Genomic DNA, 23,568 nt, shown 5'->3' with positions numbered 1-23,568 from the left:
GTATATGGAAAGCCAGAAGAGAACAAATGAAGATTAAACCTATTCGCTATCTCAGACTCGTTCATTTTAAAGCTTTGGCATCACTTTGACAACAGCCTAAAATCTGCCAGCAGAAAAGCAGGTCTATAGCTGAATAAGCACAACTGGTTTATAATCCAGATTTCTAATTTTGATCATTGCGTCCAGCCATCCTAATATTAATGATTTTCAGAAAAGGATGAAGAAGCTGTTCTATTTTCACAACATCCACTTCGGCTTCCTCTAAGATCTGAGAATAAAGAGACATACAAGAAATCTGAGCAGTCAGATTGAATGATCAAGCTTGTCAGCGGGATATTCTCACATCCGTTATACAACACATTACATACTTTAATGACTTGCAGTCGGGCACCAGTGTGCAAAGAAATATTCAGTTTTCTAGCACACTGACATATTTGGTTAAAGGAACCTAAGCAAATTTTGGTTAAATAAATTTCATACTGTACAGGTCCACAAATTCATCCTGTAAAGAATACTAAAATTGTAGCATAGTAAATAAATAATAAATGTACTGTCACCAAGGATAGAGGTTATATCAAACACAAATGATATCAAAATTACACAAATGATTCACAGACTTGCAATCATTATCTTGTTTATTAGGACTAATCGAAGGCTAAAGGCTAAATGGGACACAGTGCAGTAATACTGTGGAGGTTGATCGCAGGTCTAAATTGGATTGTGATTTACTAACTGGGAAGGTCAAGGTCACATGTTAGTAATTCTGGGGAAGTCTGAGACAGAATGGAGGTCTGCCTAGAATGCTTGTATTTTCTGAAGCAGTGTGACGGTACACAGACCTTTAAATTTATTTCCTCCTCTGTGCTGTTTGATATCTTGGTCAAACATCTATAAAATGAATCACACCAAACCTCAGCTTGTATTCAAATGAGCAGTGTACTTTGTGATTCATTTCAAGGTGGAAATGTAGAGGTGTAGCCTATGCTCATTTGAACACACAGTAAAACAATACAGAAGCCTATGAGTGATTGGAGAAAGTGGGTTAGTGCCTACAAAAAATCTACCTAGGTCTGAGTTACCTACCCATAGTACAGTACCTTGGTCAGACGTCTGTCACCTGACACGATTAAAACCAACACTCTCAAATTGTTCTGGGAATGGAGTCAGTCACAGAAATCGTAATCCATATGTCATTTCAAATAAGATTATTTCATGTGAAAAGGAGAAGTGGTCTATCTCTCAAATTCCCAAATTTAAACATTAATTGTGTGAAGAGATTTCAAAAAATAAAAAAGGCAACAATGCTTTGATGGTGAGTGCCGAAAAAACTATAGATGACTAAAAAGTTTATAAATGATCACCACATCAAATCCTGCTTAACACATATCCTTAGAACTATTCCTAAATATCAATTTCTGTATACAGTACGAAATTACTCGACATATCATTAATAATACCTCAAAAGAACTTTAAGAAAAAAGTTTAATTCTGACCAATTTAAAGAAGATGGTGTATTCATGAGGATGTAATGTATGTTTGCATGTAAAACTACTTTCAACATAACACTAAATTTAACCCTAATATAAAAGGCTACTCCAGGGAAATTACTCCTGGGAAGGAATAATGTACGTATGAAAATGATAATCATAAGAAATCTGACATCCACAGCTGAAATTTGTATACATTCCAAAAAGATATTAGCATGTAAAACACATTTAGTTACAAAGGCTTTAGAAGCACAGGGGTTCTGTATGCAATGAGAAAAAAAGTGGCATAGACATTAAATATGTATGGATAAAGTCTTTATTTACTAGTATTCGGTCCAGTAAAGAATTAGCAAACTAGTGTAATTGGAACAACAGCAGGCTGGATCCCAAACGGATTGCAAAAAAGTCTATATAGCTCTGGGTTTTGTTAGCATTCACACCCTTCCTGACTGGATATCAAACACCTAAATAAGAAGTCAGTAAAACAGTTCTTCCTTATAAATCATCAAGCTAAAACAGATCTCTCGTACCAGAAATATCATACAAGAAGAAGTCTTGGCAGAGCAACTCAACAAAGAATGTTACTTTATTTTCACACCTCATTGTTCTTTTTTTACTATATCACAGCGATTGCTATTATTTAAGTTCTTCATAAAAAATATTTCTAACTTCTGGTGTTAGCAAGCTTTGTGTGAGTCTCTACAGTCCCTAATATGTATGAATCACAAAAAAACAGAAGACGTTGTAAGCAACATTTGTGAAGGCTCCAAAGCCAAAAAGTTGTGTTTTTAATTTTTACTTTTCAATCTGATATTCACATCTACTTGTTCCTTTGCAGTTTGTATTCTGATCCATCTCCCCACTCTAACCTATTTACATATGTACATATACAGTATGAGTTGATCACTAGTCAAGAAAAAAAAACAGCTGAGCAGGAACAAATCTATGACATCAAATAGAAAATCATAATTTACTCCTCATAAAAGACATCAATGTCCCACATTCAAAATATGTTTATAATAAAAAAACATGCAATTATTTTTAAGCTATTCAAAACAATAACGTGACCCAATTTTTTTTTATGAAAAAGACATCACTCTATTCCCACAGTAACAAGACTTCAAACGATTAATTAATGCAGAATGTAACTCCTAGCAATCGACAAGCTGAACGCATCCATCTAGAAAATATCAAAATAATTCATAAGTTTTATTTTTTTAAATGATAACAAATTCAATATGCTATGATGCAAATACAAGGCCATATGTTAATTCATTTTACAATTCATATATAAATCTATAAGTCTGAATTCTAGACTTGGAAACAAAAATCAAATCTTTAGGCAATGATTCACTTCAGTCATCACTGACATTTTAAACAGGTAAACCGATTAAGCATAGTTGTGGATATTTAACTTCAGTCTCTAAAGGGGCAGAATACTCAGTGAAACATAAATGGTAAATCCTGTGAGCACATTGATCGTGACATAAACACTCTGTTCGAGGTTACTATCTGCCTTTCTAAATAGGCATAAATCTGAGAAACCATCACAACCACAGGCTTGCCCTCATCTGAAGGCATAATCTAAACAATTAGATTTTCGCTGTCCTTGAGCAAGTCTGAATCAATTTGCTGTCCTCAAAAAAGGAGCAGACAACACCATTTCTTCTGGGACAAAACGAAACATAGATTCTAAACAGCTGAAATAACACTAAGTTAAAAGCTATTAGATTTTGTTGGTCACATTAATAAAATTGATGTAGACAGCCATCTCATCATTCACACTTTGCACAAGCTGGACATTCCGATGAAATCCCTGTCACAGAGTCAAATGTCTTTTGCCCAAGCATAGCAGTTTTCTTGGCACTAAGATCAAGAATTTCAAAAACAGCATAATTAGATGAGCTGTAGAAACACAAGTATGTAGGAGAGACCCACAGCTAAACCAGGTGCTTGTATAACTTGTGTCACATGTGTGATACTTGTTGTCAAGTCAATATTAGAATTATGTGCTGAGGGAGTTTGAGTAAGATACCCAGTCTTGTTGTTATAGTCCTTACATTGGCTTCTTTGGAGAAGTGGTTAGATGAGGTTCTCAAAGCAACTAGTTACTACCTACCAAACAATCTAAATGGGCTGAATGGCCTCTTTTTGTTCACAGCTTTTCATATAGATCAGCTATTATTTTGTTATTTTTTTATTAAGCTAATTGAATGTAAAGTATGTTTTATGTTATAGCTCTGTTTTAAAAAAACACTTAGCTACCCTTGCTATTTCTAGCTAACATTTCCAAACTTTTTGGAAGCAATGACAAATACTGGCATTGAGAATTACTGTTGAGCCTCCTGTGCACTACATAGATCTGTACACTCTTAACATAGTACTTGAAACTGAAGGCAAATCAGCCTTTCCAAGACGATCAATACAAACTCAAGCTAACTGAATGAGAATCAATTGTTTTCTCATGTTAATTGCTCTGCCATTAATCCAAGTCTGGCATGTAATTCTAAAATGAGTCTATGTGCAGTATGTATCAGGTATCAACTTTCATAAGAGTTCTGAGTTGCAATACATAATTATTAATATGATAAAAGATTAGAAAATAGGATACTTGACTGAAGTAATTTCAAAATCCTAACAGTTAATAAATATGAATGCTTTTCATTCATTACATTAATGGAAATAACATATATTAATTCACAGACACAATATGATTTTCAAACAAAACTCTTCTGGAGGATTAACCTCACTGGAGTGATATTGCAAAACTTGGATAAAGGATGCCTGGTTGTGGAACCTTAACAAATAATTGCAGGTTTTGGGACATTTTGGTTCCATGTTGAAAGCACAATATTTGAACATCATCAAAGCTTCATCTAGTAAAAGCCAATAAATAGAACTGTTACAGGCCAAAACTGAGAAAAGAATAAAAAATGGACCCGAATATTTACTGTACTTGCAAGCAATTAAAAGAGAAAATACAGCAGAACAGCCTCACTGTGATGGAAAATAGGCAAATTGCCTCATTTGCAAACTTTCTTATGCTCAAGGAGAATTATGAACATCCAAAATAAAAGTACAATTAATTGAGTCTGCCTCTGAATGGTATTTACTACATTTTAATGTTTGTTATATTACTACGTAATCTTTATAGTTCTAAGGATCTTTTTCCATGGGATAGGGAACCTACAGCACACATCAGCTCATTCTAAGCGACCAGAAAAAAAAACTTGATTTTCAGACTTGAGAAGCTGCAAGGAAGTAATGGTTGTAAAATTGGAAAGCTATGTGAGAATGTCTTCGGGCTTTAAAGAGCAGAGGAACTCCTGGAGCATGAAATAGCAGGTAAGGGCTCCTTGAGAATCATTGATTTGTTTTTAATGAGTTACTTTTCCTTTGCAGCACTGTTCCCCAACACTTACATGAACTTTAATTCTTCTAAGAGAATAGGGACCATTTTATTGAATTTACAAATTATTGACAGTTTCTCACTTCTACATGACCAGAAGTGTATTCACATAGTTTGGAGAGAAAGTTTTAGATGTACATTTTCACATCTGAAAATCACTTCTTCGATTTGCCATGATGTTTAAGACTGCAAGTAATTTTTAAGCAGTTTTCATCCAGTGTTTTTCTTTTCTTGCTCATTTTCTGAACTTTGAAAAACTATGGTATGTTATGTGCTGAAAAATTACTGTATGTTGGTTGTGAAAATATTAAGGGTCTTAAAATATTTTGAATGAATTAAATGGTGCGTGTGCACAACAGTAATATAACACACTTTTTTAAATTGATTTACTTGGGTTTAATGGTTTACAGCACAGTATTGTGTATGACAAGGGGGTTAATTACTCCTAATATAGATGTGTCCAGTACACTGGGTGTCACCAGTCATGAACTGTACACAGCTAGGATCTGCATACACACCCTGACCCTAGATCAGTCTGTAAGCTAACAAACCAATGAAATTAAAGACAGATGGAAATCCCCTGGCAAGCTGCCATTCAGAAAAGTCAGTTCACGGACTGTTTACTAAGTTTGTTTTCATTAGAAGCTAGGATGCCCTTATTGATCTCTGAATGTTTGAAAGCCAGTTTTTTTAAGATGATTGTAAGCCAGTTTTTCTTTTGGGAAATATGTTTTTTGCTTATTTGCTCATTTGAAATATCAAATAACATTCTTTAAGTGTAAATCCATTAAAATTTGGTACGAAATATATATATTGTGGCTTTGGACTTTACATTTAAATATATACCGTAGAATGTAAAACATGTACTCACTTGGTTTTACAGTATATTCACACTAAATTAACATGGGTGCATACAGACAAAGTATACAGGGAGACACAACTTATTAACATGCCTTTGGACAGCCAGAAAAAAACATTAATACTGTAAATACCAATGTGAACCCAGGACCCAAGAGTAGTATGTACCTCAAGAAAAAAATTAAATATAAATTGTTCTGCAAATAAAATGTATTATCACCAAAGACTGATTCAGGAAAGCTAGACCGCACTAAGTACATTAAGCTATAGTTAAAATAAATTAAATCATAAATAAATGTCTGAGGCAGGGAACCTCGGATTTAAAATATGCTATCAAAGGAAACGTATCGCTCATAAGTGCAATAAATTGACAAAATTGTGAATGTTTGAATTTGTGGCCACCGTTTGAAGACGTGTAAGCTATATATCTGCAATGCTATATATAACTTTGTGCTAGATTGCACATGCTGCCACATTCTGTTCAGAAGCCTTTAAGAATATGTGCCTGTTCTTAAGCAAACTGCCACATGTCATCAAACAAATGTTGAAGTTGTGCACAAGAATGGCAAGTAGGGCATCCACAGGGCATGTGTTTTCCTGCCGGAATGTTGTAAAATCAGGATGAGTCCACACAATGGGCAACAGGTAAGGTCTCAGGACTGGAATAATGTTGTACCATGCAGCCATGCTGGCATCAATCATGAAGTTCTGCAGAGACTCCTGCCCAGACCGTCCTACTAGGACTTTCCCATTCATTGGTCTGTTGTACTGTTGTACCGTATCATTCTGCACATGATACGGTGCATCCCTTGCTGATCTCCATCAGGGTCATCTACACAAAATCTTGATTCATCACTATAGATTAGGCAGAACTTAATGAATATAAAATCTACATAATTAGAGCGATGTGTCTTTCCACGCTCGGTACAGTTTTAAAATAGGTTTTAGCAGACATTTCTGATGCAAAGTGCCGCAAGGCAACTCAGAGCCCTAGAAGGCAACATGTGGAGAAGTACGACTTTCTTTCTAGATCAGAGATAGAGAAGAAGGTGACTTGAAATGCAAGTCTTATTCTTCTCTAAGAACCACTTCCACATAAGAGGATCATTTATTATTATGATAGTCTTATACTGGTATAAATGTCATAGGTTTAAATCCAGGAGTTAAAATCTTTAAGTAAAGACGTCACTATTTATGGATCCATTTGAATGCAGATGATTGCACCAAGACTCTAAATCTAGGATGTGTACAAGTATGAAACACAGGGGCTAGAGCCTTCTCTAGCCCCTGTGTTTCATACTTGTACATGTCCTAAATTTAGTATGAGAAAATTTTGTATGAGAAAAACACTGAAAAGGAAAGAAGGAACAAAAAAATCCATTCAAATTGACCTAAACGGAAAAGATAGTGAGGACTGGAGAGATTGTGATCCCTTTAGGAATTTTATCCATTTTTTGTACATCTGGCATTTTAACTGCTCTTGACATTTTTTTCCAGTTGCTTTAATACAACAGAAATTAATCCTCTTACTGAAATTTAGTCCGAGAGTGGCAAGTCCACAGAGCTCTAAATCTTTTGAAGCCAAACTGCTGATAGTTTGCAAGACTGCACAAGAGACATAATCATGATTTCAGAAACCTTAAGCCAGCCTGTAATTGCCCTGCAAAAATGAAGAAAGTGGAAACAAATTGCTTTCCAGAATCCAAAGCACTTTTCTCAGGATGTGGTAACACAAAAAAGGGCAGGGCATGTATATGCATGTACTTTTTAAATGCAATGCTGCTGTATCAAATTCTGGCCTTGATTGTAAGTAAAGTGTGTATATATTTATTTTATAGTAATATCTGATTAACACATACCTCTGCAAAAGTCGAGACCATTCAGTAATTGTATTTGAGAACAAATAACCATTTTGAAACTTGCCAGACTATAATATTCTCTTCAATTCAGCTATTGGACTGCTGTCGTTCTTATTATTTTTATTAAAACGCACACAAATTTCACTTTGTCACTTTGTCACTCACATCTGACTACAAGTCAAGACCAAATAACCCTTTATACTATATAGTGTTAGTGTTTTTTCATGGTTTCCATAAGCAAATAACACTGTTACTGTGAACTAAGTTACATAATGGTGTTCAAAGTGCTTCTTGGTCGCTGTGAAGAAAAGTAAATGAATTCAGTCTCCAGTTTGCAAAATTAAAATAAATAATATTAACAATGGGAATATTATAAAGTACAATTATTATGAGTTTATCAAAGGAAGTCCTATATGTTCCCAAAAGAAAAAAAAAACTGGGAAATGGTTTCTAAGCAACAAACACACCACATGTCTATATGAAAAAGAGTGCAGAGGAAGATATTTTTAACATTCACATCCTCCACGTATTACACAAACCAGCTCATAATCGGACAGTGAGAATGTTTTTCTATATATTTTACTGAAAATAAATAATTATTAACATATTTTTTTCATCATAAATACAGAAGGTTTTGAAACCAAGTGCAGAAGAAAAACACCTTTTGGACTGAACATATTCATTATATGGATACCATTCTTTGCTTGAACCACTTTTGATATTAAAGTTGAAGAAAAGAGCACTGCTGAGATCTATCAGCTTACCTCACATCACACATACACCACAATACATCCAAGTCACCTAACCATAACAAGAGAGGAGACTTAGAATGACAAATGCCACCTTCCAGGAAATTTACACTAAGCACTGCAGTGCATTTAATCCTAACTTGAGCATAAAATCAGCAATCAATTCCTCCTAGGTCTGCTTTGTTGAACTTCCATAGGCATTTAGAATAACAAGTACATACCTGTACTTCTAACATAGTTTATTTTTTATTTTATAAATGTCCATGTGCATGAAGTCTAGATCTCTAGGCTGCAAAGGGAATTTTTTGCCAGCAAAGTCTTTGAACCTTTCCCCCTCACACAGTCAATTTCATCTCTTAAATCCATCTGTCAGTGAGAGCTTACCATTCATTTATTAACTCTTGTTTATGCTGAAGTTCATTTAAGGAGCACTCTCACTACAAAGCCCATGTAATATTTTTAAAATAAATACATGTGGTAATAAGGTTATCAGGAAAGATACACAATAGATCATACTGTATACAGTACTATCACCTCTGTTGCCAAATGTCTTATGCTTTAGAAAAGAATTCTTCCTGTCAGATTGTTCCAGGAGAATCAGGATGAAAGTGCCAAATCAGGATGAATTTTAAAAACGGGATTGCTGCAAGATTAATTTTCACTCCAGGCCCACATCTGTGCCATAGTATTCCTCAATCCCCTCAAAGCTCACAGTGAAATACAAGAAATGATGATTTTCACCATAACAACTTAACACCATATGTAAAGACTTTACCAAAATTATCTCTGCATATTCCTTCACCTTATTTGTAACCTCTGCTCTCTGTACATTTTTTTCAGTTTTTTTTCTCTTCTCTTAAGTTCCTTTCAGATTGTATAGGTAGTATGTTCCTACGGAATTTGTATGACATACAGTAACATTTTTGTCAGTTAGTAGTTCAGGTGGGTAGCTGCGTCAGCATGCGTAGGCTGCAAAGGAACAAGTAATAGGTTTATTCCATGCTGAAAAAAAGAAGAAAGAGAACACAACGTTTCGGCCATGGAGCCTTCTTCAGGTGAAGAAGGCTCCACGGCCGAAACGTTGTGTTCTCTTTCTTCTTTTTTTCAGCATGGAATAAACCTATTACTTGTTCCTTTTTTGTCAGTTAGTCTGGTAGCTGGAATGAGATGATCGGTCTTTCTTATAATAACATACTGTATACTTAACTACAATCTCTAGACTGAGTTATACAAACAAAGTCTCCACAAACAGTAGGTGTGTGTTTGTTTATTAGTTTCAGAGGAAGCTGAACTGCAGTCATTAATTAATCTGACAGACAATTTTAATAATTTAGCTATTTCACTTCCAAAAAAAACTTACATTATTACCCATTTCCCATTCATACAACTGGGTATTTTACTCAAGCAATATGAGTGAAGCACCTTGCTCAGAATTACAGCAGCAGAACCTCACCTGAGATTTAAAGCTACTCTCCCTGAAGTTCACAGTTCAAAAGTTTTAAAATTCAAAATAAGATTTGAAAAAGAGGAAAAAGGGTTTGGAGATTGGAATGTACACAAGGTATAAATGATTGAAACTGACTTCTCAAATACTACAGTTCTCTGAATGATCTTTATGAATGCATCCCAGTAAATTAATAAACACTCCCGAGGTCAGACTCTATGCCAGAAATATACTATAACCCTGCAAACCTGTTTTTTCAGTACAGTGATTAAGCATCATCCTACACTCAGTCAGAAACCAGAACAAAAATTCAATAAACATTTTTTTCGTGGGAAGGAGGTATGGGTATGAGGTTCTGAACAGGAAATTAATTTATCTAAATGAATTATTACTAGTAGTCCCTTTAAAAGGTGTTCTTAATGTCTCACTAGTGTAGTGTAAACACATGCTCTAAACTCTGAAAGCAGATGACCTAGCAGCCATAAGTTGAAATCTTCTTACTGCTCATGGTTTATAGTTTATAACACAAAGACTACACAAATAGGATTAGTGGATTGGTCCTCAGGCAACCATATGCTTTCTCTCAGAAGTGCAAATGAATGAATGTGAGAAACCATCTTCACTAAACCCCTGACAGTACCTTCTTACAGAACTGATGCCAAAGTTTGGCAAATTCAAGTTCATTCTTAGAAAAAGAACCCTAGATTTATTGGCCAGGCTTTCTTGGCCAAGGAGTAATATTTTTTTGTATATCATTAATTAAGGACATACTGTAATCTAAATGCACACATATTTATACTTTACACTTAGTCCTGAATCAGTGGGGCTAATCCGTGTTTTCTATCCGGGTACAAATTTCACTCAGTTCCACATCCTTCCCCCTGGAGATCCATGACTTCCTGCTGGTCAGCTTTTGCTTATCCAAAATAACTTAATGCAAACTGATGAATATTATATTTGGAAGGATATCATACACATTATTTACTTAGCACTTGGGTATAACTCCATACTTAGAGTCTAAGACAATGAGTGTAACATCAGAGAAGGGTAAATTATTAGTACAGCAGTGGTAACACTTTGTAGTTGGCCTCATCAGATCTCAGAAGCTAAGCAATATTGAGCCCTGCCAGTACTGGGATGGAAGCACCTCTAAGGATAAACAGGTCACTGCTGTCAATTGTGTAGGTGTAACTCTTTCCTCTGGACCAGAATTGCCAAACCAATGCCCCGATAAATTGATAGGAGATGTCGTCTTTTGGAGGAAATGTTAAACCAAAGCCCTGATTAAATGGTTATTGAGATTCCCACCCAAGCATAAATGCTGGGGTATTTAACCTCACTGCTGGTACTTTTAAATGACATGGGATCTTCAAATTTCCTTCTTCATTCAATAGGTGAAATATATCACTGTGCTGCAGAGGGGTTGCTGGCACATAATGGCTACTATACATCACCCAGATGGGTGCTGCACTTCCGTAGTGGATGTTTTTTGATCCTTTGGGATTAAAACCGCTACACAAATGCAAGCGATTCATTATTATTCTTACTACTACTGCTTTGCTGTACCAGCAGTAGTGGTAGTTACAGCAAAACTAAAAGTAGGACCAACATTGATGTGACAGTAACATTAATACAATATTAAATGAATCTGGAAAAATTCTTCAGATGACAAAAATACAGACATTTTGTCCAGACGTTAGAATGGTTTCTTTTAGGGTACTCTTCAACGGTCATTTTAGTCATGTTGCAATTGTAAAAGAAATATGACTTAATATCTTACACGTAAAAGAAGAACTAAATCAGAACTCACTAGACTTCATAGATAACCCAAAATATACTTTATAAAACAAATACAGCATATCTTATAATAAAGTCATACTATGAGATATTACAGAAATGTCATGTTATTACCAGATTATTCCACTCAGACTACATATTAGCTTTTTTTATTACAAAGGGGTGATTTCAGTTCTATTCAAATGGGTCGTTATTTCAGGCCTTGACTCTTCACTATTTCAGTCCTGTGTGGAGTGGTACAAATATCATGCCCATGGGCATCAAGAACATATTTATTAAATGAGGTAGTGAGTCCTCCGACGGGAGCATTCCCAAACCTTACTGAGCTTACTGATCCTGACAAATGAGAAAGGAAGGAAAAGAAGGACGTTCTCATGATCCTAAGGCATTTACAGTACTTTTCATATTTGAAAATATTACATCATCAGTAAGATTCTTAAAATGATGTTCAAATCAAAAGCAGAGATGTACAGACAAAAGCACCTGAAGAAAGTTGTTTACAAGTCTGGTCATTTGAGAACTCAGGTGTTTTTAGGCTTATTGCAGCTGGCAAGTGCTAATGAAAGCAGTGCTAATGAAGGAGTTCAGTTTTGTGACTACAAAATGATACACACAATATAGTGCACCGTTTTATGAATGTGATTGTGTGTATCATTAAAATGATACACACAATATAGTGCACCGTTTTATTAATGTGATTTAGCTGCAAAATAATAAACCATGAACAAATATCTAGAAGTGTGCACTCTACTCTTTCATATTTTAAAATGGCACAACTGGTCAATGTGAATGCAAGAAACATGAGTTCAAAATACAAAAAATAAGCCTAGACTGAAAATAAATAAACAGATCTATAAACAAATCCAACAGTGCACCCCAACTCAAATGCTCCTTATTGTTAACATAACTTGTCCCTCTCTACATAGTCACAAAGACAGAAAAAATACAACAGCAGATATATCAGTAGTAGCTGTTTTCTTATCATTCATCAGGAATTTTCCAGCTAGCCTCACTACCTTTGTACATTTCTCCCTTTTTACTGTTTCATCTCCACAGTCCTGTTGCCAAAGAGAAATTATAACATTTGTATTAAGTCAAGGGGAATAGCCAGCCTAAAAATTATTTAGTACCCCTCAAAGTTCAGCTGTGCGTTTTTCCTTTTGGTTTGTTTTCACTTGTACTAAGAACTATGACAAATGACCTCTCAGGTTAAATCTACTCTGAAAAATAAAATGGAATTCGGCACATCCAATTAACCAGAAAAGATCCATCTGATTGAAGCAGAGATTTAAATTACGGGTTAAGTCTTCACATAGGAAAAAGCAGATAAAATAAATTAGTTAAAGAAATGAAACAATCTGAAGATGGAATCAGATCATAATTTACCCAAAGACTTTCATAAGTATCAGCAGCTCTATGTTCTGCATTCCTGCAGACTTTTAGATGCACCACCAGGTAAGTGCTGTTCTTCAATGAGGACATAGAGACATTAACACATGTACGTAACATAAAGACATTTCTCATGTTTTCTGATGTATGTATTCACATATTTGAAAAAAGCTTTTACTGTACTCAGTTTGTTTCTGCTCCAACAGGTTTGTGGTCAAAAGTATTTCATCACCGTCTAAAGAGCAAAAAACAAATAAAATGCTAAAAGGCCATTAAATCAGGACTTAAAAGATCCTCAGGAATGTTATCAATGATACCAGCCATGCATAATCAAGATGATCGTTCAATGTAAACGAGTACTCTACTTCAACTCTACTTTTACTCAACAGGTTCCGTTCGTCAACTTCCAGTGCTAAACCACAATACCAATTTTACCCTCAATAACATCATTAATATCACAACACTATGCCCAGACAAACAGCTTACAATGTCATTTTTTACCTTGTAGTACTTCAACTGAAATAAACAACTATTACATTGCAATCATTTCCACATCAAGTTCAAGGAAATGAATGCCACAGACCAATTTTTCCTGCAATTGCTAATGGCTTTTTCTGAACAGCAGTCAGATTTTTTTCACATCTGCTACTGAGAAACAGAGAAAGAGCGGAGTATTACTGTATTACGCAATATAGTCTATCTAGAACAGCTACCGTATTTACAAAAAAAGTAAATATGCTAGATATAAATCTGTTTACATACATTGGTATCTACTTCAACCAGCATTCAAGGGACACACACTGTGGACTGTTTCATTCTAATTAAAATCTACAATATAAACACAACCTGTACGTCTTACATTGTTAGTTGTAACATCTACAATAATATGCAAAGCCTGACAGAAGGAAAGACAGTTTGTCAGGAAAGGAATTAAAAATGATTCATGGACAGAATGTTTCATCCCCCATAGTGAAAGAATAAGGGATGGGTGAGGATCAGCTCTTTAAAAGGAATCTGAACTTCTTTCAGACATTAACGTGAGAGCCAGGCAGGTTTTTGTGATAATCCTGGTACTGATAGGTATTTTCTACATTACATCACTTACAAGTGGAGTTGAGTACTTCTAAAAAAGGCTCAGAGCTCAAATATTAACACCATGTTGGGAAGTGCTGGGTTTTCAGTAATAGTGTAGGTGTATGGATTTCTGCCCTTGGAGCCCTTGGCAGCTACTGTATTGTATATAGTAGGTAGGCTGTGAAATGATAAAACTGACACATTTTTGTGTTTCCCTTTTAACACTACCATATACAGTACATATACATGCTTCAAGATTTTGTCTATTGTCAAACCGTGATGGTGGTATGAGTTTTTTAAACATTATATTTTCTTATATTTTTTTCCCCAATGATTCTGGATTTGTTGAAATTGTTATGGAGTGTGAGACACAAGAAGCAAGTTAAAATTGTTTTTGATACAGCACAGAACCCCACATTTCCTGTACCTCAAAGTTCACTTCCTACCATGTATGTTTCTCATCACTCAGTGAAAGAATTGAAGTCCATTAGAATGTTTTCATTTAATTTTGCTTTATTGTCTGTAGGTAGCTCTAAATTGTATGTATTTTATGTAATGCTCCAATGCACATGATAGATGAGGAAAATATATATTTTTTTTATTTTAAGAACTTTTGTCTGTATCCTATGGGGTAAAAGTGTTGCTAGCCCAGCTCAATAATAGATATGACATGAACAATGATCAGTTCATTCATTTGTAATGCATTCAATTCACAAACTAATGCCAGGCTTATCTAATAAAGATTGAGGTAGTCTGGAATATTGCCTGTATAGACCACTTCCTGGCAACAATGCAGGCTAAAGATCGCCTCTCTCAAGCAGCTGCAGAAGGAGATGTAAAAGGATTTCTATCTTGATCATAAAATCTTACTATTCCTAACTAGATTTTATTTTATAGGCCCAAATATGTTGTGTAATTTTGGAGTTTAAAAAGATCCTGGTCCAAGTAAAAACACATGAAGTTTTTAGGAAACATTGTGGTCTCTCTCAAAACACATGCTTATGTTGTAAACCTGACTGAAAATACACTTGAAATACAGAGATAATCAAATTTTCCATTCAGATATTTCATCAATTAGGTAACTAAATATTATTGAATCTTCCCAGCCATTCAATTCATCTCCTCACTTTGTACTTGCAGAGTCTAGAGCAATGCCAAAATTTAGAAAACATCTTTATTTAAAAAATGAATTCTACTGTACAGTATATAGCTAATGAAAAGAGATACTGAAACAAACCATCAAAGAACTATGCTAACATTACAAAAAAAGAGTCTTAGGAGACTTAAATAGAATGCAGAAAAACAGATGACAGAAAGTTTAACCAGCAGCCAAAAAAAACAGACAGGGCAATGAGCACTGGTAATGTGAAACTACTCCAACCCCAGAGAGAACTGACGAGGTGACCAAAGGGATTCTCCTGTATTATAAGAGAACCAAGAGCTGAACTACATTTTTATCTCCCCCCTCACTTGTGTCATGTCCTAAGATAAACATCATAACCTCCCCACAATTTAGACAAAGAGCCTACTTTGTCTAGCTGTTCTGTACTCAGAATGCTTTAAATCAAATGTGACTATGTCAGCTTAGCTATGAAGCAAATAAATTAAAGTCCACTAAGACAAATAGAAGGACTTTCTTTTGTTTGTGTAAAACCAAAGAGACAAAGCCATTTCTTTCTAATCAGTGAAACAAACTTGTTTGGGTACCATATAAAATTTCAGGGTAATTAAATGGGAAAAAAATGGGTATGAAATAATAGAAAATGCAATTCAAAACTCAAGATCAAAGTAATTGCCTTCTACTTTAACTGCTACCATAGAAACCAGGGAAGGAAAATGAGAAGATTTAAGGAAGAGAGATGATTTTGCAATAAATTATTAAGCATAAGTAACAAAGAATACCTACATGAAGAACGTTTCTTTGAGGAGGTAATTTGTAGAATTCAGAACTAAATGTCCCAATGTCCCATCAAATTATATGTCGATAACCTTTAAAGTCAGGTATCATTGCATTCTATAAACAAATCTGTTTTTTAAGATTCAAATCCATTTTCCACTAAGAACTGAATTCTCAACAGTTAAAGGAAATGTATTTAATAAAATCCACTTGATTAATCAACAGTAGCAGTTATATGTTTTTGGTATATTAACAATATTATATAGTGTATTTTCCAAGCATTAGACAAGAAACTACCCAGAGTTTAAGTATTTGTTGTAGATGCTCTAATTTTATTTCCATTTTCTTTATTGATGCCTAGGGTTTCTTCTATTTCAGCTTTAAAAAGCTGTTTCTTTCCTTAGCAAAGAACATTTTAAGTAACCAATACTGTCTGAAAAATAAGAGAAATATAAAAGGATATAAATAAGTAGTTAAAAATAAATCGTATGCCTTGACATCCAGATGCTTTTGAAAGTTCCTTCCAAAAATGAAAAAGGCTCACACCTGTACAAAGCAAGTCTTACAATCTCCTCTGAAGTTTCCTTTTAATTCACTGTATTGACAAGCAATGTTGTTTTTAATTGTGCTGCAATAAACTCCTTTCTCACTAGCCAAACAAACCAGAGTTTCTCTATGTCTTTCTTTAGGGACTATGAACACACTGTTTGAGTGTCTTCAATTATTAACAAAGGCATAAGAAACTCTCCTGCTTATGGTATTAATAAATATACTTTTGAAGCCTATGTGAGTTTTGAGTAATGTAGTGGTGTATTTGTAAAACATTGTTCTCATTGATATAACATATGCAAACAAACAAGTGCTGTGTAAGTAAGCCATAGAAGTGCACCTTAAGTTCTCAAGTGTCAGGCTCTTCCTGTTTTTATTTCAGGTATAACCCAAGTGGCTTTTTGGATCTACAGTACATCAAGCAATGAGATTCCAAGATGTTAAGCAGCTGCAGACCTACAGTGCACAACAAACAATTCCTACCCTAAAGAAGAGAGAACTGTACCCAACTGATCAAACTAAACAGATACAAAAATGGTCAAGAGCCTCTCAGTATTTTACGACCCTTTGACTACAGATTATTAGGCATTTCCTTTAACATAAATTTAGTAAGACCACAAATCGTATGTGATTTAGTTATGATAGGGGCCTGGTCCTGACCAATTCAAATGTTCATCTGGCTTGCGATATACTTTTGTTCTCCACAGTTTCTTTCAATGTAAACCACCTTAGAAAAGGCATCAGTAAACGTACACAGCATATGGCATGGATACACACATACACATAAGACACACAGCACTGTTTTTTCACTGTACATAAAGAACCTTTCTTCTAGCAGTGAAACAATGAATAGCCTTTGGTGGAACATGGAACTATGGAACATAGTATGAACGCACCTCTGTTGCCAGAAAACTGAGGTATTAAAACAATCATTTTGAGAACTTGGGGTAGGTCCACAAGGAATGACTGGTGTGAGAAGAAGTAGAACCCTTCTAAAACACATACATATTATCTTCCATTTCTTTTGGCAAGCACCCTGATCTATTAATGCCAAGTCTTAGTGTCAGTCAGCAATGCAGCAGAATTCTGGAAAGCCTCCTCCTGCTGTGAAAAAGCTGGGATCTCTCCTGAGAATTTACACTGTTCTCAAATATACCTCCAGGCTCTTCCCTTTAACCTGAGGCTCCGTCTATCATTTTTTATAATTGTTGTGTTTTGCTCCTGGTACAAAATCGATCAGTACAATTATGATAATAGTAAACAGGCACAACCAATGCTAGAGTATAACATGTAACACATTCAACTTGTTTTATGCAACTGTTTCTGAACTTTAAATTACAAGAACACAATGGCTTAACATTCTTTCCCTGAATGTTTCTTTGGAACACTTAAAATTACAAAGTGCTGAAAATATAATACTGACCATTGAATAAAGATTATTTTAATATGAACACCTACAGTAGGTCTTTTTATCTTTCATATCTGACATATCTTAGCATATACTAAATAAAATGAAAATGATCATTCTTACCAACTCAGACATGATGATATAACATGCAACATTTCCAAAAATATAAAACACATTAAAAACAAACCATATTATGTATTAATGTACACTATGTCTTATAGTGTACTACCGTAAGAAACCATGTATTTAATAAAATGTCTCCATTTTGAAATATGTCAGATTTATTAGTTCAACTCAAAGTGAGTTCACCAGTGGCATTGCTTAGATACATGAATTACAGTTTTGTACATATAAAGTAAGATCTTACTTCCTGTTTCATGCAGTTTTCAGAGCTCTTCAATAGACACTGCCTAATTGAAATGAAATTCATTCTGGAATTAAAATCCATATACAATAACCATTCATGCTTTAAGAAAATTACTATTTTACTCAATGTTGCCAAAACACAGAAATATTCCACAAAAATGAGTATCTGTCATTCTACAGTATAAGAGCATGGCCTGAACCTAATTAGTGAGAGCAAATGGCTGTCAAAGAAAGTCATTATTTTCTGATTTCTGCCTCAGCAGCTGCCTGAAGTTTCTGACAAGTTCTTTGACATGACATTTCCAATGCAACAGTTACAACAGGGTTAATCCCTCTTTACAATTCAAAAGATCTCGATGCAGCCAAGCAATGACAGTGGAATCGAGGAACTTAAATGGAAAAGAAAAAAACGATGACATTAAACAAGACAATACCCCTTTAAGATGAAAAGACATAATGCCAAATAAAGACACAAATTACATCCATTAGTAATTTACTAGCATATTCTGCAATGAGGTGATGTAGAATATGCAGCAATGCTGCTCTAATGTACAGGGAAACACATTCTCTCTCATTCTCTATCTCTCTCTGTACTCTTACCTTGGTTGTGACAATACAAAGACAGTCCATTCTGGAGAATATCTTAACCTCTGCACGTATTCATCACCATTAAATTAGCAAGATAAAAAAAGGGAGAAGAATTAGCCGCAAGAACAGAAATGCACACAGACTGCTATTCGAAATGGGCCCCTTCTGAGTAACTGTAGTCCTCCTCCACAGTGCTAAAGGCAATCATGTTTCTAACACGATCTTAAAGCCCACCAGACATCATCCAGTGCAAACTTCTATTTGCTTCGTCAGGCTTTGAGCCACACAGTTGCCTGGTTAGTTCCTTTGATAAGAAAACATTCCTTTTTCGTCAGCCGATGATTGAAAAAATAAAGGAGAGCAAGAAAAGCAGATATTAAAGGCAAAACCAGTGGCTGAAGTAGAAAGAATCAGATTTCCAAACCTGGCCTCAATATCAAGATCCTGGTTTTTCTGTTTCAAAAATATCCAAGTTCCTTTTGCCAACTTTTTTTCCCCCTCTTAAACTGAGTTAGCTTCAGAACTGAACCATCTATTAAAGTGCTGTCTCAGCCCTGCAAAAACAATCACTTTCCTGTAGAGAGTCTATTTATTAGAAACACGAGTCCTCCAAATATAACACAGGGAGAGCATGACTGAAACAGCAAGATATGCTGTAGGCAAACCATTTTTATGTGAAATCAGCCTTAGCATGGCACTGGATTAAATATGTAGTATCCCCTTAAAAAGCTCTGTTCCTACAGAGACAAAAAAAAACCTGCTTGTCTCCTGTCAACCAGCAAAAACGCTAGTGAGCACAAATTACCATAAGCATGGACTAGCCTAAGTAATGTTGCATTTTTCAGTTTTACTGGGATAGTCTTAATGAGTTTCACTCTCTGTGCATATTGATATGTCATCAGGCTTTGTCCAACTCGATCTCCTCCCCCCCACAACCCCTGAAGCTATTACATTTGGGAAAAAACAGAAAGGAGTTTAATGATATTTTTTATTATCATTTTAAGCATTTAGTTTCAACTCTTTCTTCAGTTATTTACTGGATGGCGTACAAAGGATCTGTTATATGTGAAAAATAATATAGGTATGCCTGAACTAAATGGAAAAGGATAGTAAAAGAAACAAGGAAAAAAAATATTTCATTTACAAAATGCACTGCTTACCTATAATAATTTCACTTTAACTTTCTAAAATACTGGCTTTCTTTTGATAGAGTTACAAAAACATTATCTGAACGTTATCCTTTTATTCAACACTCAGCTTTAACTATCAACTTAAACCGGAAATAAATAAAACTGAAATCAATTTACAGAACTTTTTTTTTTTTTAATGGGGATGAATCCACTAAAGATTTTAAGTCAAAGAATTACTTTATATTTTTACATGTGGACGGAAGTGAACTCCCAACTCACTAAGAAATAAGCTGTTACTATTTTAATTCAATTTAAATTCAGCAAAGGGGCAGGTGTAAAACACAGTGACTCCAGGAAATGGTGCCTTGGACAATTGCTTCCTTTTAATATTAATGAAAAGTTTATGTGTCTCCAAACCCCCTACCTTTTTTGCAGTGAAGCTGGCGCAGAGCTTGACTCTGATGCTTTTGATGTGAATCATACTGAAGTGAGATAAATTGTTTTCTGCCCACCTATTCCACACACTTCCCATTCAAAAAACACAGAACAAGAGAGTGAGAGAGCAGCAAAAAAAAAAACAACCAACAGCAAAAAGGGAAAAAAAATGAGGAGAGATCAAGAGAATCCTGTCTGTTCAGAGTAAGGAAATCAATGCTGCCTATTCACTGTACAAAAACACACTGCCAACTGGGTTGTTGATAAGAACAAGAGGCATTGTCAGGCACTCACGTTACAGTGCACCTTTTCAATGCACTTGGCAATACAATCCTCGGACACAGCAAGACTAAAGAGGCTAGTCCCTCTGTCTCTTTAACTCTCTCTCTCTATTATACTGCTTTTAAAAACACACCGCCAATAACAAAGGGACCGTTAAAAATCATTCAACTCTCATGAATAATTCATAAGCCAGCCCAACCCCCCCCCATCCCCTCCCACATTCTCCCTCCACGAAAGGTGTTGTGCTGAGTACCAAATACACAACTGACTCTCTAACTGACAAGTCATTACTTCATACGAAATGAGGTCACTGCCACCAGAGTGAAAAATCTATAAACAGTCAAAGACTTGACTAGGGAGCAACAGTTTACAGAAAGAGTAGGGCAAGTCTCTGAAATTACCGATCCAGGCAGAAACACAATTTGAGTGGGAAGTCAATCACAGAAGTACTGATCTGTTTCCTAAGGACCTCCGATAGTACCATACATGTATATCAGTCATTCACTTGAAGGAAATGCAATAACTGAAAGGAGCACCCAAAGTTTTTTTTTTACTTTTTAACATTTTTAAAAATGTGAGTGTTTAATCAATAACATTCAGTTTCCATTTCAATTATAAGTAGTTCTGCCAGCCAAAAGAGATTATCAGCGTTTTTAGAGCCAGCTAAATAAAATGCAGATAAAATTCTCATTTGTTCTCTATAGGCTGTGCTGTCATAGTCAGTTCTTTCTCAGGACACATTAGCGATAAACATCAGTGTCATATTAATCATTATTTTTCATCTCTGATCAAGTATTTATTGAGATGAGACAAATATTTTTTTCATGGCTATAAATATAAATATATAGTAAATCAAATAAATTACTCCATTGATCATGTAGATTAAAAATGTCCATTTATTATGAAAAATATGTTATTAGCAAATTACGGAGAAGTTCTTTACGTGGTGGGACAGCATCCTTCAGAAGACACCTGTCCTTTGCCAGCACATAGCCTCTCAAGCACACAGGGACAATCTGGAGATAATCTCCAGAATATGCTAACTCCACAAGAGAATGCCAGCCCACTCTGGAATTGAACCCAGGGCCAAAGAGCTGTGAGGCAGCACTGCTACCACCATGTCACTGTGCTGCCCTTTGGGTGTGATTCTTTTATGGTAACTATAACCTGATTTTGTAGTTTATTTTAAAAAGACTAAAGAACTCAAATGGAAACCTACACTTATCTTGTTTTCAGATTACCGACTGACAGGGGATTGTAAAATACTTTCTGAAAGGGATTTAGTCTTATTTATACAGTATTCTCAACGGTTCACAAAGGTATGTTGAGATCCTTCAGTGACTGAGGCTTTTCAGTACAGGTATGTTTTTTTTAACAAATAAACAAATGCATTTTATATTAAACTCACTGAATGGCAAGTCTAAAACAAGCCCAGATGGATGTACTGCATAAACACAGTCAAAATCATACAGATACAAATGTCCAGGAGGAAATAAAATATTCGAAGACTCAACATTTTTATATGAAACTGATTTTGTGAGTTTAGTCACTTTAGATGTTGATCCCTTTCATCCAAATTTCCCTTTTTTAACAGCTGATTCTCATGTTATAACATGAAAAATATCTAATCCGAATGGTACTGATAAACACATCATTCATGCATACGCCAATTCATTTGAAAAGGTCAGAAAAAATAACCAACAAATTCCTACAGTTCGAGAGAAACAAGTATATTCAGTTCTAAAGTAGTAAAACATTTACAGTCACTATCTTCAAGTTACTGAGCTTGTTCTAGTAACAAAGAAACTCAGTGACTTGAAGACTATAATACCAGCATACCTATAGCACATAACTATTTAAAATACAGTACATATGAAAGGTACTTTGCATTACAAGGTCAAGTGTTTGACAACAGAGGTAAGCACATATAACGAAGAAGCATTTGGAGAGCACATCGGATGTAAGCAGAAGTAAACAGCAAGGATTTTACTCTTAACTGTTGAGCTATCCGTTATGGGGCCTTATCTATACCATTGAATTTCACCTCTATATTTATTAAACTTTACCTTCTGCCTGAAGAAAGGGTGGTCTTCTGCCCGAATTTCTTCACAGAAAAGCACGCTTATAACTGCTTTCATTGGTGGACATGTCATGGCCTCAGCAAAAATTTGCTTGTGTGTAGAGATTCAGGAAGTGGCTAATCTTTTCTACAGATGGAGCCTAAGCAGATTTATAATGATCACATTATGTAGTGAAAACACCTGAACGTGTTTTGCCACTTACACGTTTGTTTTCAGTTAACAAACAAGGTCAGAATATAAACCAAATAAGCTTAAAAGTAAACAGAGAAGAATAAATGAGGAAGCCCATTTCTTTTATTATTTTCTTTACAATTTCTCAGCTGAACTAAGTATGCCTTTAGCTCATTGTTGTGCTGACAGAAACCATCAGACTCAGAAGGTGTTGAATACTAAAAATAAGCACTGTATCTATAGCCATATTATATTTACAACCAATGAGCAAAAACCTTCAGTCAATAGTATGTTTTACTATTAACTACTATTAATCTTTCAAAGTATACCTTCATACATTTATAGTACGCATGCAAAAGTAAATGACAAAATAGAAAGTATTTAACTTGAATCTGAAAACAAATCTTTGTTAAACAGGGACTTCAAAAAGTAATTAAATCTTACTTTGGAAAAAAAGACAAATTAAGAATCTATTTGCTAATTTCTTTGTAACGCAAAAGCAAAAACAAACATGAAGATTAATTAATTAAAAATAATTACATTTGTAAATATCTACCCAGAAAGGCAACCTATTTATTAAACATATATTATAATA

The 23,568-nt window shown here is 34.9% G+C and overlaps 1 protein-coding gene across 24 annotated transcripts in view; it reads right to left on the bottom strand.

Moving 5' to 3' along the window:
- Positions 1–23,568, bottom strand: part of dlg2 (discs, large homolog 2 (Drosophila)) — a 276,018-nt gene that overhangs the window by 211,627 nt on the left and 40,823 nt on the right. For 2 of the 24 annotated variants that reach the window (XM_069190031.1, XM_069190035.1), the window contains exon 1: positions 22,788–22,882. The exons of 20 other annotated variants lie outside the window; for them this stretch is intronic. In XM_069190031.1, coding sequence (XP_069046132.1) covers positions 22,788–22,874 — 87 coding nt within the window. In that variant the 5' untranslated portion in view covers positions 22,875–22,882. Of the gene's footprint in view, positions 1–18,886; positions 19,577–20,428; positions 20,683–22,787; positions 22,883–23,568 lie in introns of those variants that run through there. 2 more of the 24 variants (XM_069190029.1, XM_069190034.1) reach the window with 2 other exon arrangements.

The sequence above is a fragment of the Lepisosteus oculatus genome, chromosome 5 (assembly GCF_040954835.1).
Source record: "Lepisosteus oculatus isolate fLepOcu1 chromosome 5, fLepOcu1.hap2, whole genome shotgun sequence".
NCBI classification, from domain to species: Eukaryota; Metazoa; Chordata; class Actinopteri; order Semionotiformes; family Lepisosteidae; genus Lepisosteus; species Lepisosteus oculatus.
Note: the sequence above shows the minus strand (reverse complement) of the source record. Positions and strands in the feature narration are given on the sequence as shown.